Source organism: Gouania willdenowi, chromosome 5 (genome assembly GCF_900634775.1).
Source record: "Gouania willdenowi chromosome 5, fGouWil2.1, whole genome shotgun sequence".
NCBI lineage: Eukaryota > Metazoa > Chordata > Actinopteri > Blenniiformes > Gobiesocidae > Gouania > Gouania willdenowi.
In genome coordinates, this window is record NC_041048.1 from 38,797,544 (window position 1) to 38,813,302 (window position 15,759).

The window sequence follows — 15,759 nt, forward strand, 5'->3', positions numbered from 1 at the left end:
AAATGTAAACACACAAATCTTTATTCATTAAGTGCTGTGAATGTTTCAACCAGGGTTGGGGTCAATTACAATTGTAATCATGTAATTAATCATTCATTACAATTATGATGTAATTACAATTGCAGTTGATAAAATCTCTTTTTGTCATAATCGTAATTGAATTGTAATTGAGTTCAGATAATTGACTTTGTAGTTGTAATTTGCATGAACGTTCTGTAAAAACTGTCATTTACAATTTAATCAAACACCAAACTGTAGAACCATGTTACAGTTCTATAGCTACAGTATATACGTAAGTTAAAAATTATGAAACAGTTTCATATCAACTTTACCTTTCAGTTGTCTTGGGGATCATTTCACCGTTTAAAAATTGAAATCGCTTCGATTCCATCAACAAAGTCATGAATACTAATATTTACATGGAAAAGGAAGCCTAACTATGTCAAATAACCAAGAGAAACAGATGAGATTATTTAAGACATGCTAACAGAAAGCTAACACAAGGGAAGGTTATGTTATATGGGGTAATTTATTAAAGGTTCAGTAATTGTAAAAATAAAAAGTTGTAATTGCAAAAATTGCTGGTCAATGTAATCATTTTCATTGAACATAGATGCTTGAAAACGTAATTGTAATTTTAAAATGTAATTAGTCCAAACCCTGGTTATTTCATCTAAATAATCTTCTTAATAGCAAATTTAGAGCATAAATGAAATACTAGACTGTTAACCTGATTTAAATGTACTTTATGAAACTGCAATTTATGAAATGACGTTATTTATGAAGCTGACTGTAACTTTCCAAATCCAACACAGGTGTACAACATGTTGGTGGAGACGGGAGAACTGGACAACACCTTCATCATCTACACGTCGGACCACGGCTACCACATTGGTCAGTTCGGCCTGGTGAAGGGCAAATCCATGCCTTACGAGTTCGATATCCGCGTTCCCTTCTTCGTACGAGGCCCTAACGTGGAGCAAGGCGCCATGTGAGTGACTCACCGCTGTATGCCAATCACTACAGAGCAGCCTCTGAGATCCTGAGACTTTTCTCAGCAGTGGGTGGACGGACGCCAACGTTGCATAACGTCCGATTAAAGCGCAGTGTGATAAATTTTGTTTTTTTTTTCTTCCTGTTGTGCTGCTGCAGTAACACTCACATCGTGCTGAATATTGACCTGGCGCCCACGCTGCTGGATATGGCTGGTGTTGATATTCCTGCAGAAATGGACGGGAAGTCTATTCTGAAGCTGCTGGACACTGAGAAACCAGTGAATCGGTGAGAAACGCTCTGCATTCAACAAACGCATGCATGACATTTACAGAGACAAAGACGAAAAGCTCTGTGTCGATAAAAGCAATCGGTCAAACCTTTCATTGTTAAACTCTGTCTTTAGCTTTCTATGAATGACTGAAAATGATATAAAGACATTAGACATGTCACGTCATGAGAAATACATCTAATTATGGTCAAATGTTCTGCAGGTTCCAGTTGAACAGAAAAGGGAAAACCTGGAGAGACTCGTTCCTCGTAGAGCGAGGGTAGGTTTTTATTGAGTGACCTTTAGCGGCGTGTGTTTCCTGGCAGCATCAAAGCTCTTTGTCTTTCACTTCTCGAGAAAAACAATCATGTTTCCCCTGTGTTTTCAGGAAGCCTCCGCACAGTCGATCTGATGGGAAGGAAGTGGCACAGGAGGAGAACTTCCTCCCAAAATACCAGCGTGTCAAGGACCTGTGCCAAAAAGCTGAGTACCAGACCTCCTGCCAGCAGCCAGGACAGGTACGGGTCCTCCACCTGCAGGGAAACGGATTAATAAAGTCTCAGGAGAGTGAAATACTGGGCCAGAATTAGCATTTTACTTTTTAATCCAATCTCATATTAAGTCCCTCTTCTCTCAGGATTCTTGTTAAAAAATGTTCTCTCTGCAACCATCTAAGGCAGGGGTTCTCAACCTTGGAGTCAGGAACAATTTGAGCCCATTTTTGCCTATTTTTACCCCGTTTCTGCAACTCCACCAAATTTTCCATATTTTTACCTATTTTCATCACTTTTTCTTCCCATATTTTTGCTCCTTTTAATGCGTTTTTACCACATTACTCCCATTTCAACCACTTCTCCATCAAATTTCAATGCCTTTTCTACACATTCTTTCCACTTTCAAGACATTTTCTGCACTTATAAACCCTTTTCATCACTTTCCCACCTAATTGTCACTTTTAACCTCTTTTCACCATATTTCATGCTTATTTTTGCCAATTTAACCAAATTCATGATTTGTCATGCCCATTATATGTCAGTTTAAACTAACAAGTGATATTACCCCCTTCCCCCCATTTCTGCCACTTTTAAGCCAATATGTAGATGTTGAACCTTTTTACCACTTTTTCTGTCTGTTTTTGCCACTCTAGTTTACAACTTTTAACCAATTTCTGTGGTTTTTAAAATACCATTTCACCACCTTTTCCACAATTTTTGGTCACTTTTAACCCATTTTATTTTCGATTAAAACAAGGATTTACATCTTTAAGATGACTATATACTATGGCACAAATAATAATAAACGTTCCTGGATAACAGTGGATATTATTCAGATGAATAAATAAATGTGGTTATCACAGATTCATAGAACAATGGACCATCATTTTACTGACTTTATGGATGGACCCCGAAAATCTCTCCCCTTTATTCCCCCTTATAGATGATCCTGTCTCCACATGACTGTTCTTCAATGTTCATGTCTGTGTTCAACCACCTTCAGGTCCAGTGGGGGTCCCCGCTCTCTGGAACATTTATTTTTGGGGGTTGGAAAGGTTGAGAACCACTGCTCTAAGGCACATTTGTCAAACTCATGGCCCAGGGTCCAAATCTGGCACTTTGTAGCATCCAATTCAGCCAATTTCAACAAAGTAAAAATTATGGAGAAAACATGAATCATTGTGTAAATGAAACTCATTATATTATTATATTGCATGATTGCAGTTTTTTTTAGTGTTTTTTTAAAAAAAAACAAAAAAAAAAAACCTCCAAATTCATACAAATCCTTCAGTTTTCCTTAAATTATTAAATTAAATAAATAATTTAAAAAAATCTAGGAAATTTAAAGTGAAGATCCTGTTGGGACTAATATTTATCAGTTATTGTGAGAATATTCTAGGTTTCTTACATATTTTGTATATTATATATACGTAGAAGTGCAAACTAGGGCACATTAATGTTGAAATTACTTGTTTTTTCACATAAAATGTGTGGGTCACTTGAGATCAAACTTATTTTGGCGTAATTGACAACCCTGCTCTAAGGCTTGTTTAAAGTCCATGTTAGACTCCTGAAATATTTCACCTTTCAAAGAATATCTGGTATTTTATTGAGCTGAAACAAGGAGAAATGTTTGCACAAACTTTTCAGGAAAGGGTGAGAAATGTACAGGAAGAAGTTGCTCATATTTCCATGTGCTTGTGTTTTATTTTGTATATTTCTTTAGAAGTGGCAGTGTGTGGAGGAGCCAACAGGCCGACTGAGGCTGTATAAGTGTAAAGGCATGGCCGGGCTCTTGGCCGCCCCCCGTATGCAGGCCCTGATGTCCAGCGGCCCCGCTCACATGTCGCTCGCTTCCAACTCAGACGAGTGTCACTGTGAGGACGATGGGTTCAAAACGTTCCTACTGAAGAAAAAGAGGCTGCTAAAGAGTGAGTCTGTCCTTCCACTGTCACATAATGTTAGTGTAAATGTTATTATAGAGTTTGTATAGATAGACTTTTGTCCTTGTGGTGGTACAAAGCCCCGCCTCTCAGGGCCAGTAGTAACCAGGCTGTGTGTCATTACTGCCATCAAGTGGTGTACTCTAGTAAATTAGCTTTATATTGATGGGAGTTCAAGTATCCAGTATCAAAACTGACTTTATAGTGGATAAACATACATACAGTACAGTTTCCAGACAACTCTGAAATCTGCAGTTCTGAGGCCAAAATTTCCGAGACGTCGAATTATCTCCAAAAATGGCCGATCAGGATTTTTACTATAAAGACAATAATTAATGTTTGTATGATTCAATCAATCATTATTCAGAATAGTTTGTTGTTGTTTTTTTATTGGGCCAAAAAGGTGATATTATTTTGCAAATTTCTGCAACAAGGCATTGAAAGTGATTCACATTAGGCCTTAAAACATGACACGTTTTTTAAAATAAGAGCACTCAGAGAGAGCAAACCTCCACCAAGCTTCAAACCTCATCTTTTGTCAGTTATTGAATTCAATGATCCTGGTCATGGTGTCATGATCGTTCACTCTTAAAGGCTTGGAGGACATTTACAGTATATCTCCATTAATAATCGTACAGTAGGTCACAATTTATTTATTTATTTTATTTAAATCGTGATTAAATGCACAATCCAGATCTGATTCAGATGAAACGCTACATAAATGAGTCAAATTTCTTAAAGCTCAGTTAATTATGAACCCAGATATGAATTGTTGAAATTTTACCAATGATGATCCGGAGTCTTCCATGGCCTAAGGTCTATCTTTGGTTAAAGGTTTGTCAAAATATACATACATGCATCGTACAATATTATAGCCAACATAGCGTTTAATAATCAGGAAAGTAGGGGAGTGTGCAATGTAATATTCTCATAATCCTGTACAATAATCTGGCAATGTGCAATGTAATGAGGTAGAACTATTCACTTTAGCAATTTAGCACTACAGCACTTTAATTAGCACTCTAACACTTTACAATAAACAATGTATAACTGTCATGATGCCCAAATTTTTTTGAATCTCTGCAGTATTTATCACTGTTCACGGTTATCGTATGCTTTTTATTACGTTCTGTGTGTTTTATTCCATAACTAATGTTTGTTTTATGCTAACACCAACATGCTAATGGGACAGAGGGTGGACATTACCCCCCCCTGGCTACAATCCTTTTATTTACATGAAAATGTTATTTCATACTGTACATAATATCCCATTTTTAAAAAGATAAATAAATCTGAAATCCGTTGAGTAATTTTTCTTTTTTTTTTTTTTTTGCAACTTTCTTTTAATTTGTTTTTGAACAATCATGAAATAGAAGGGCAGACAAAATAAATAAATTCAAATGAAACGAATACAATAAAAAATAAAATTGCAGGTAAAAATGGTTACAAATCACACAAGGTCACAAGTGTCTTTTTCAACATGTCTCCTCTCAGTTCATTTCCCTGATGTGATTTTGATGTAATCCTGCTAACAACGTCAAACAAATAAATGAATAAATAAATAAATGGCGGTGAGAATATGGCCTACAGTATGTAATGGAGGTAATAACATAGCTTTAGCATTGAAAATGCTTTTAATCACTGACTGTATGGTTCTGTATGCATGACGCTATTGTTGTCACCACATTTAATGCAGTAGTTCCCAACCTTTTTTGGATCGTGACCCCATTTTGATATCAAGAATTTCTGGCGACCCCAAAGATAATTTTTTTCTAGAACTAGTTTTTGGTCATGTTTGAGCTCAGATATTTTTTACTGCATTTTAGATTTATATTTCACTAAATTATTGTATAGAAATACAGTTGTTTAAGGTTGTGTGTTTTAATTTAAAAAAAGAATAATATTTAAAAAAAATCTAAAATATATTATAATTTTACAGAAATTTTAGGCGACTCCACATGGGGTCCCGACCCCATGGTTGAAAAACACTGATTTAATGGCTCCGGAATATATTTATTTTTATGGTTTTGATCATTTCCGGTCAACTTCCCCCTTGGGTGGGAACAAGACTGACAATTTGTCAATTTTTCACTGTCTCTCTCTCTCTCTCAAGTACACCTAGGGGTACACGTACCCCCATTTGAGAAACACTGTTCTCGACAAATTTTTCTCAGGGACTGTGTACATTAATATCCATACAGAAAATGTACCAGATTTAGCCAGAAGGCTATTTTTCATCTGTAGTCCCTGGTCAGAATGTTCAAATGTCACCCTAAAACAGAACAAATGAAAGGAAATGTACAGTGAAAAATGTAACTACATAATAATAACATATCACACTTCCGTTTACATATTTAAACAAACCTGTGTTTTTGGAGCTGTCTTGAACGCAGCATATGTTTCTAGGTTATACAGTGTCCCTAATCAAATAATGAAGTTCATTCTTAGCCTCAGGGTCCAAATACAGCCCTAGACTAAAGTCACATTCATGTGTTCTTTCTTCCACAGAGACAAAATCCAGTAAGGACGTGTCCAGGAAGCGCTGGGCCCGCTCCATCTCATTTGAAGTAGACGGAGACCTGTACGCGGTGGACCTGGAGGAGGGTTACCAGCCAATGGGAATGAAGAACAGCAGCTGGACCGGAGACCCTGGGACGGGAGGATGGAATGAAGAAGAAGAAGTTGAGGAGTTCAGTGGGATGGGGGTCACCACCAGACCCAGCACCAGCAACACACTCACACACCCTGCTGGACTCAAAGTCACCTACAGGTGTGTGTGTGTGTGTGTGTGTGTGTGTGTGTGTGTGTGCGTGTGCGTGTGCGTGTGCGTGTGCGTGTGTGTGTGTGTGTGTGTGTGTGTGTGTGTGTGTGTGTGTGTGTGTGTGTGTGTGTGTGTGTGTGTGTGTGTGTGTGTGTGTGTGTGTGTGTGTGTGTGTGCGCGTGCGCTGATTTCTAGTGCAGGGGTTCTCAACCGTGGGGTCATGAGACACTGGGTGTGGGTCTCCAGATGCATTCAAGAAACTAAGAATTTTTTTTCTTTTTCTGCATCTACACCAAACTTGCCATATTTTAACCGATTTTTATCACTTTTTCTTGCCATATTTTTGCTCCTTTTAATAAATGTTTGCAACATTACTCCCATTTCTGCCACTACTTCATCAGATTTCAATTACTCTTCTGCTCATTTCTTCCACTTTCGGCACTTATAAACCCTTTCCACCACTTTCCCCCCTAATGTTGCACATGTTGACCCATTATTATCACTTTTAAACTCTTTTCATCATATTTCATGCTTATTTTAGCCAATTTAACCACAATCACGATTTCTCATGTCCATAATTTGCCAGTTTAAACAATTGTTCCTACTTTATAAATTATATTACCCCACCCACCATCGTTTTTGGACACTCTAATATGCAACTTTTAACCATTTTTTGTGGTTTTTAAAACCCCATTTCACCACATTTTCAGGAGTATTTACTAAAAGTGTGAATTAGGTTACTAATATAAGGAACAATAATCACTCGTTAAATAGTTACAGAAACAAAAATGTGTTAAGGTGGGAGGAGCCTCCACCAAGGCTTCCTATTGGCTCCCCAGTCCATAATGATACATGACAACCAATGAAAACTCAGGATTTTGTTCCTGTCTCAACTGCTTCATTTGCACTAGTTAAGTAGTGACCGTGTTTGCTCAGGAAATGCAACATGTTAATAAGTAATAGGGACAGTGATTACTGGTTAACTAGTTTGGGTCTATTGTGAACCTCCATGTCAACTAGTTTCTCACTTTACGTGTTAACATGTGCATGCATTTTATTTTTCTGTCTTGTGAACTAGTTGTAGCCAGAAACATTAACAAATTAACTAGTAACACACACATTTTACTCATCAGTGAGTTATTGGAACAAAATTAATTCAACTAGTGTTAGTTAAGCAGTGACATGATGTGTGACTATTATACATCTCAGCTAGTAAAAGTGTATTGCAGGACTATTTAACTAGTGATACACAATGTTTTCCACTTGTTAGCTTGTGAGAAAAATGATCTGTGCTGCTAGTTAACTGATGAGTTTTTGACATGTGATACCAGAGATCCATAATAAATAAAGTACCCACTCTTCTTTTCTCCATATAATGATAGTGGTATAATAATAAAAGTGTTTTTAACTTTTGGGTCATGACCCCATGTGGGGTTGCCAGGAATTCACTTGAAATGTCTAGTAATTGATTGAAAACAGCATCAAATAACTCTATTTTATACTTTCACTTTCTGAAATATAAAGTATGAAAGTATCTGAGATGGCGAATCTCATCACTATAGCACTACTCGTAATTTAAAACACTATATCACAAACATGATCAAAAAGTAATTTTATTTTATTTTCTTTGTGTTCTTTAGATGCTCCATCCTGATGAATGACACGGTTAAATGTGATGGAGGCCTTTATAAATCCCTCCAAGCATGGAAGGACCACAAGCTCCACATCGAGCATGAGGTATGCTAATAAAATGAGCTAATGTCATGTGGTGTATTAACAGCATGTAATGAGTTGTGTTACTGTTTTAGATTGAAACGTTGCAGACGAAAATCAAGAACCTCCGTGAAGTCAAAGGTCACCTGAAAAGAGTGCGGCCGAATGAGTGCCACTGTCCTGGGTTAGTTTTTCTCTTTCGTAAAGTTTGACTGACCAACTGTTAGACGGAACACCAACAATGTTCTCTTTGACATTTGCAGGAATCTACCTGAGAATAAAAACATGTTCCGGCTCAAAATGGGACGTACGCACTCTTTCAGGTAAATCTGAGTGAGCATGAATGCGTGAACACGTGAATGCGTGAACACGTGAATGCGTGAACGCGTGAACGCGTGAATGCATGTTGTCACATGTTGCTGAGTGTTCAGTGACTTGTGTTTGTAGCAAAATGGCGTCCAAGCAGAAAGCCCAGTGGCTTCAGAAGGAGCAGAAACGCAGGAAGAAGATCCGTAAGTTCCTGAAGAGGCTCCAGAACAACGACACATGCAGCATGCCTGGTCTCACCTGCTTCACCCACGACAACCACCACTGGCAGACCGCCCCCTTCTGGACAAGTAAGGAATAACACGCCTAGCACTAGCTATTATTAGCATTTATGATGGAACGGCATTGAGCCTTCATATGTATCTTTGCAAATCGGCTCCAATTTTCTGTGATCACAGAAAACACATTGAAAAAATAATAATATCTTTATTTTTATACACTTTTCAAAAAGCTCAAAGATACTTTAAAATGAAAGTAAAGAAAATAGTTCATGTAATAATGAAAATTTTACTGCTAAAAGTAATTTTATCATGAAAAGGAAATCTGAAGGGATTAATTTTGAGTCCAGAGTGGTACAGTTTGAAATGTCTTGAGGGGGTGAATTACGGAGGGAGAAACAAACTGAATTGTCCTCCAAAATCAGAATATGCAATATTTTTAAATGGTAAATGGACATGATTTATATAGCGCTTTATCCCCACACTGAAGTCATCTCAAAGTACTTTACAATATCAACTCTTTCACCCATTCACACACCAATGGGACTGAGCTGCCATGCAAGGCGCTAGTCAACCACTGAGAGCAACTTAGGGTTCAGAGTCTTGCCCAAGGACACTTCAACGCATAGACAGGTATAGGCTGGGATCAAACCCCCAACCTCTCGATCGAAAGACAACCCCTCTACCACCTGATCAGTCAGGATCACTTTAGTCAAATAGCTTTATTGAGCATGCATTTTAGATTTGGTAAGGCTCTGTTCTTTCCAGCAGCTGCGTGGAAAGCCCAAAGTGAAGGGAGCTCCCATTCACTTCTCCATGAGCTACATGGAGAGGCATAAGCAGAGCGAGCGGTCAGCCAGACCCCCTGGAACAGCACAGATGTTTAGATGGCAACAAAAGATAGTGTTTAATTAGACAGAAGAGGACGAGCTGGGGTGGGGGTGGGTTGCGAGGCGTTAGCAGATGAAGCGTGTGGAAGTAGGCGTGTTGCTGTGTTTTTAATGCAGCGCTGAGACAAACTCTAACCAATGGAAAGCGTAGAACATGATCAGCTGGATGATTTACTGATTAGGGGATGGATGCTGTCAGTTGGTAACTGCTACTGACAGATGAAGGGGCGGGGCTAGCTTGACTTCTTCTGTGCCTGCCTGAACTAATGCGATGCTCAATTTCTCTTGCAAAATATGACGCAATATGATTGCGTTTACCTCCTGATATGTAAATGGCTATGTGACACACATAGATCGGGATAGTATCACACATTTACACACAAAACAGATGGTGTAATGCGTAGCTGGTAGCAAGTTTAGCAAACGGACAGACGTCAAATCTCGTACAAAATCTTGCATGATTTCAGTAGGATCATTTAGTGTAAATACAGCAGTGAAGTACGACTTTAATAACACTTGTTAACTCAATTCCCCGTATTTAGCATGTTTGGCACAATTTTGATATTTGATTAGAAAAGATTCAAAGAAGTGTTTATTGTCATGTGCACAGTAAAGAAACATGTTTCCCTGTACAATGAAATTTCTATTTTTCTCACTACACTGGATGCCACAAAAAAACAAGAACAGACAAAGAAAACATATAGTATAGCAACAATAATTATAAATATTTAAAAAGTAATAAAGATAAATATAAATATGTACAAGGTAGAAAAGTAAAAGTAAAATATAAATATAAATTGTGCATTGTGCATAGTGAAATATATCCAGTCCTACTGGCTGATGAGGAGTCTGATAGCAGAGGGGAAGATGGAGTTCCTCAGTCTGGTGGTCCTGCATTTCACACTTCTGTACCTCCGTCCAGAGGGTAGAAGTGTGAACAGACTGTGTTGGGGGTGTATGGGGTCTTCAATGATGGAGCCAGCTCTGCTGTGAACTCTGTAGATGCTCTGCAGAGAGGGGGTGGCGTCCTGGTGATCTTAGATGCTGTCTTCACCACTCTCTGCAGGCGTTTGCGGTCCATGGCCGTGGTGTTGCCGTACCACACGGTGGTACAGCTGGTGAGGATGGACTCAATGATGCAGATATACAATTTGGTGAGGACTTTTGGTGGCATGTCAAAATTCCTCAGCCTCCTCAGGAAATACAGCCGCTGTTGAGCCTTGTTCACCAGCTCTGTGGTGTTGAGGGACCAGGTGAAGTCCTCACTGATGTGGACCTCCAGGTATTTTATACTGCTCACCCTCTCCACTTCCTGTTTACGGATAGACAGTGGCTGATGAGAGCGCCTCTCCTTCCTCATGTCCACTATCATCTCCTTGGTCTTGTCCGTGTTGAGGGTGAGGTTGTTCTCCTCTGGCCGCTTCGTCTCCACCAGTGATACATCCTATCACTACGGTGTCGTCTGCAAACTTCATGATGGTGTTGTCCTTGTGGGAGGCGTCACAGTCGTGAGTGAACAGGGTGTAGAGGACGGGGCTGAGGACACCGCCCTGTGGGGTGCCAACATTAGTGCGGATGCTGGCTGAGGTTGTGTTCCTAATCCTGACAGACTGAGGCCTGTCAGTCAAAAAGTCCAGCAGCCAATCACAGAGGGTGGAGTGAAGTCCGAGGGAAAAGAGTTTTTGGGTGAGCATGTGGGGAATGACCGGTTGAAGGCTGAGCTGTAGTCGATTAAGAGCATCCTGATGTAGGAGTCTATATTCTCCAGGTGAGAGAAGGAAGTGTGGAAGGCAGTGGTGATGGCGTCCGAGGTGGACCTGTTGGGACGGTATGCATACTGTATACCGATCAAAAGGAAATAAAAGTTTTGAACCAAAAAATCTGAGCCTCTAAGTATGCTTGTTATTTTTTCTTATACAAATATATAGACATTCCTAATCTGTGATGGTCTGCATCCATGACATTTCTGTGACTATTCAGAGAAAGCTCCATATCTCACTGTTATATATACACATATATATATATGTTTATGGGGTAAAACTATAAAACAAAATAATAAAGATTAAACACTGCATTAGAACTGAAGAACAAACATGGTTGCATTTCATCAGCTTTGCTAAAGTTATGAATGGTTTCACTGCAGAGGAAATACATTTAGTCATGTCTATAAACAAAGCTGTTTATTGAAGAATAAAGTGTTTCTGTGTAAAAGTTGTCGCCCCAACAGGTTTAATGTGTGTAGGTAACACCTGTCAGCATCAAACAACTGCAGCACCACCACACACTGTTTGTGTATTTACCAGCAGTGTGTGGAGTGGGTTATCAATAGCTCTGTCCAAACATCCATCTGCCATGGCTGAGCAGACCACACATCATTTTATAACCCGTGGATTTGACCCCACAAATGGTCACAAGCAGTCGTTCTATTTTAACTCCTACATTTGCTACACAGAATGGCTCAGAGAGCATTATTTGAACCTTCCCAGTGTTCATTCCCACTTTAAAGATTGTTTACTTCCTGTCAGAGCTGACTCTGATTATTAGGACCAGGGATTGGAAACTTTCATCACTAAAAGGGCCACAAAAATGTCATTATATCTGATCCGAGGGCCACAATATTAATATTCATGTCAGCATTTAAAGTAATAACCAGTATGAGCATTAATACATGAAACAGCAAAAGGTTTTTTTTTGTCATATTTGTTTGTGTATATTTTTTATTCATTTTGTATGTTTTCTAGTGTATTTTATTGTTTTGTGTATTTTTGCTGTTATTTTGTGTATTTTGCTGCTGATCAGTGATTTGTGTGTTTTTGCTGTTATGTTATGTTATGTATTCTTTGTGTTTTATGTAATTTTTTGTTATTTTCTTGTCTTTTTGCTGTTATTTTGTGTATTTTTGCTGTTGTTTTTGTGTGTTTTGGATTCATTTTATTAGTATTTCTGTTATTGTGGTGTAATAATATAATTTTATATAATTTTGTGTGTATTTGGAGTAAGTTTGTGCATTTTTTCTGTATAGTTTTGTCTAATTTTCTGTAATTTTCTTGTATTTTTCTGTCATTTTCTTGTATTTCTTTCTTATTTTATTTTCATTTTGTTTCTTTATTTTCTGGGCCAAACATAATTAGGCCGAGGGCTGCATGTGGCCCATGTTTGCAGCCACAGCGTCACATAAACTCTGTTGTTTTAGAGCGACGCTGATCTTACTCCTAACTCAGTCCTGCAGCTTTTACATTCACTCGATTATAAAGAGAAACTCATTACCAGGATTTCTGTGGAGCTGTATGACCACACCTTAATCAAATTCAGGTGTGTTGAAGCAGAGAGACGTCCAAATCAAGCAGGACTGTGGCCCTCCAGGACCAGGTTAAATAAGGTTCAGATATTCCAATATTAAAACATAAACTCTGTCTTTGGTTTTTGAGGATTGAAAGTTAGTGAAACATGTCGGCCCTGACCCAGTTTGGTGGAGTCCACTATTGCGCTGATGGGCAATAACTGATCACTGAATGGAAAAAGTGACACGACGCCCTCTGTGCACTGAAGTGACATTTTGTGTCAGTTGTACGGTTCAGCGAGGTAACGTCTGACTGTTTATTTCCTCTGCAGTGAAGTTGATAACAACATTTTGAGAGCGACTGAGAGAAAGTGTTTTTCTTCTTCTTGTCTCGTTTCTGTTCCTGACCAACCCCGACCTACGGTAATGCCTCAGTGGGACCATTCTGTGCATGCACCAGTGCCAATAACAACACATACTGGTGCCTCAGGACCATCAACGACACGCACAACTTCCTCTTCTGTGAGTTTGCTACGGGCTTCCTGGAGTATTTTGATCTCAACACCGACCCATACCAGGTATGAACTTACACAGACACACAGCTTTTCTTTACCGTAACACTACGATTAATGTTAAAGCTGCAGTGTGTAAGTTTGCTAACCTTTGATCATATTGTAATTTAAAGTGTTCTGAGAGGACTCTGGACCTCTGCTCCTTGTCTGGACTCTGTATTTGAGCTTTAGAAAACAAAAAGCGAGACGTGACTTTTCAGCAAATCAGAGATATTTTTACAAGCAGAGTGCTCCATGAGCCATTTTCAGCGCTCGGCTAAAATTGATGCACGTCCTGTTGGTAGTAAAAGTGGACGTCCGTGACCGCGTGCAGTTTTTGCCACATACTGGTGACAGAGTGAGAACAGACAGAATAAATCATGTGTAAACCATGGACAAGCATATTCATTTCCTGTATTTTAATGTTTTGTATTGTCACGGCAAATTTTCGGTTGACCTCATTTGGAGACATGATTTATTGCTCTGGTTGAATGATGGAGTCCAGGTGAGGCATTGATGATTTTATAAAAAAGATTTATTATAAAATTAAAGAAAAAAGGAGTAAAAAAGAAGCTTCCATCCTGAAAGAATGAAAGGCAAAAGGCTCGTGGCAGAGCAAAAAGGCAAGACCCACTCTAACTAACAGTTTCACAGCTTTAGCTTTTATACAGATAACAGAAAAAGTTCCACCCCGAGGTGAGGAGAAGGAGGGAGTCAGATGCCCAACAGTGGAAACATTTGAGGATGATGAAGACGTGTATATTATGAGGAAGATTGGGCGCCACTCTTATCTATCCTTGATAGTGTGTGTGTGTGTGCATATCTGCACGTGAGTTTGAGTTTTGGCCTTCAGCAGAGACTCTGTGTTGCACTGAGTACAATACAATCTGTACTGTTTAATCTAACATGATTCAGCTGTTCAAAAGTGCAAAGAGTAATGGAGTCATCATGTATTAAAACATGACAAATTGTACACATGAACATACATTTGACCATATTATGATGAATATAAAAATTGCCATAACAGTATAATTTTGTATTTTTAATGTTTTTCATATTTTTCTATTATTTTTTTGTATTTTGCTGTATTATGTATTTTCCTGACATTTTGTGGACGCATTTTTGCTGTTTTGTGTATTTCTGTTGCTGTTTTGCGTATTTTTCTTGTTTTTGTGTTTTTGTTATTTTATGTATTTTTGCTGTTGTGTGTATTTCTGCTGTTTTTGTGTATTTTTGCTGTTGTTTTGTGTGTTTTTGGATTCATTTTGTTAGTATTTCTGTCATTGTATTGAATCTTAATGTTTTTTGTAATTGTGTGTGTATTTGGAGTAAGTTTGTGTATTTTTGTTATTTTGTGTATTTTTGTTGTTGTTTTGTGTATTTTTGCTGTTTTTTGTATTTTTACTGTTGGTTTTTGTGTTTTTGGATTCATTTTGTTAGTATTTCTGTCACTTTGTTGTATCTTATTGTGTTTTTGTAATTGTGTGTGTATATGAAGTAAGTTTGTGTATTTTTGCTGTTCTTTTGTATACATTGCTGTTGTTTTGTGTCCTTTTGTGCCTTTACTTTTTGTGCCAAACCAAATTAGATCAAGGGCTGCATGTGGCCCATGTTTTCAACCCCAGCCTTACACAAACTCTGTCGTTTTACAGCAGGGCTGATCTAACTTCAGCAGCCGCTGCAAATTGAGGACAGTAAATAAAGAGTGATACTTGCATTCATGTCAGAGTCTCTTAAACAGCAGAATTATCTCCAATAACACAAGATAAAGTCCCTACATTTATCACTAGTTGCTATTGAGAAATAAAGTATCTAAGAGCTCCACAGTTGTGCCGGTGAATTCCAAACAGCAAGGGGAGGGGGGAGTGTGGTTTATTCCATTCCAGTCTCACCATTTTACATACTGCAGCTTTAAAGCTGCTGGAGATGATGTTTTTTTTTTCTTTTTTGTCAGATAAGGAAATAATGTAGGCCTCATAGATCAATAAATCCAAGATCATTTGATGAAGTGTAAAAGGCTGAAATTGCTTGTTAATGATTTGTTTTGATCTCCACTGTAAACACTATCATTGATTCCCTCATTATTTTCTTCCACGGAGCGTTTTATTGAGCTCTTTTAATTCCAGTTTTCAAATGTTCATATAGCACATTTTTGTTTTGCTCCACCTCAGATGTGAAGATGTCGATTTTCGTCTCGGAAAAATTTCTTTTCTTGCCAATGCTTGTTTGACCTCAGTGGGCGGGGCCTCTGAAAGCAGGAATATTTAAGGGCGTACACAGGGATTGGTTGGATACAAATGTTTCATATAAATACACGT

General features: G+C 38.3%; 1 protein-coding gene across 2 annotated transcripts in view; it reads left to right on the forward strand.

Moving 5' to 3' along the window:
• Positions 1-15,759, forward strand: part of sulf2a (sulfatase 2a) — a 96,282-nt gene that overhangs the window by 74,881 nt on the left and 5,642 nt on the right. For both annotated transcript variants that reach the window (XM_028446991.1, XM_028446992.1), the window contains exons 8-18: positions 816-991; positions 1,153-1,281; positions 1,488-1,544; positions 1,653-1,782; positions 3,485-3,689; positions 6,210-6,471; positions 8,103-8,199; positions 8,271-8,359; positions 8,439-8,498; positions 8,623-8,792; positions 13,326-13,468. In XM_028446991.1, coding sequence (XP_028302792.1) covers positions 816-991; positions 1,153-1,281; positions 1,488-1,544; positions 1,653-1,782; positions 3,485-3,689; positions 6,210-6,471; positions 8,103-8,199; positions 8,271-8,359; positions 8,439-8,498; positions 8,623-8,792; positions 13,326-13,468 — 1,518 coding nt within the window. The remainder of the gene's footprint in view (positions 1-815; positions 992-1,152; positions 1,282-1,487; positions 1,545-1,652; positions 1,783-3,484; positions 3,690-6,209; positions 6,472-8,102; positions 8,200-8,270; positions 8,360-8,438; positions 8,499-8,622; positions 8,793-13,325; positions 13,469-15,759) is intronic.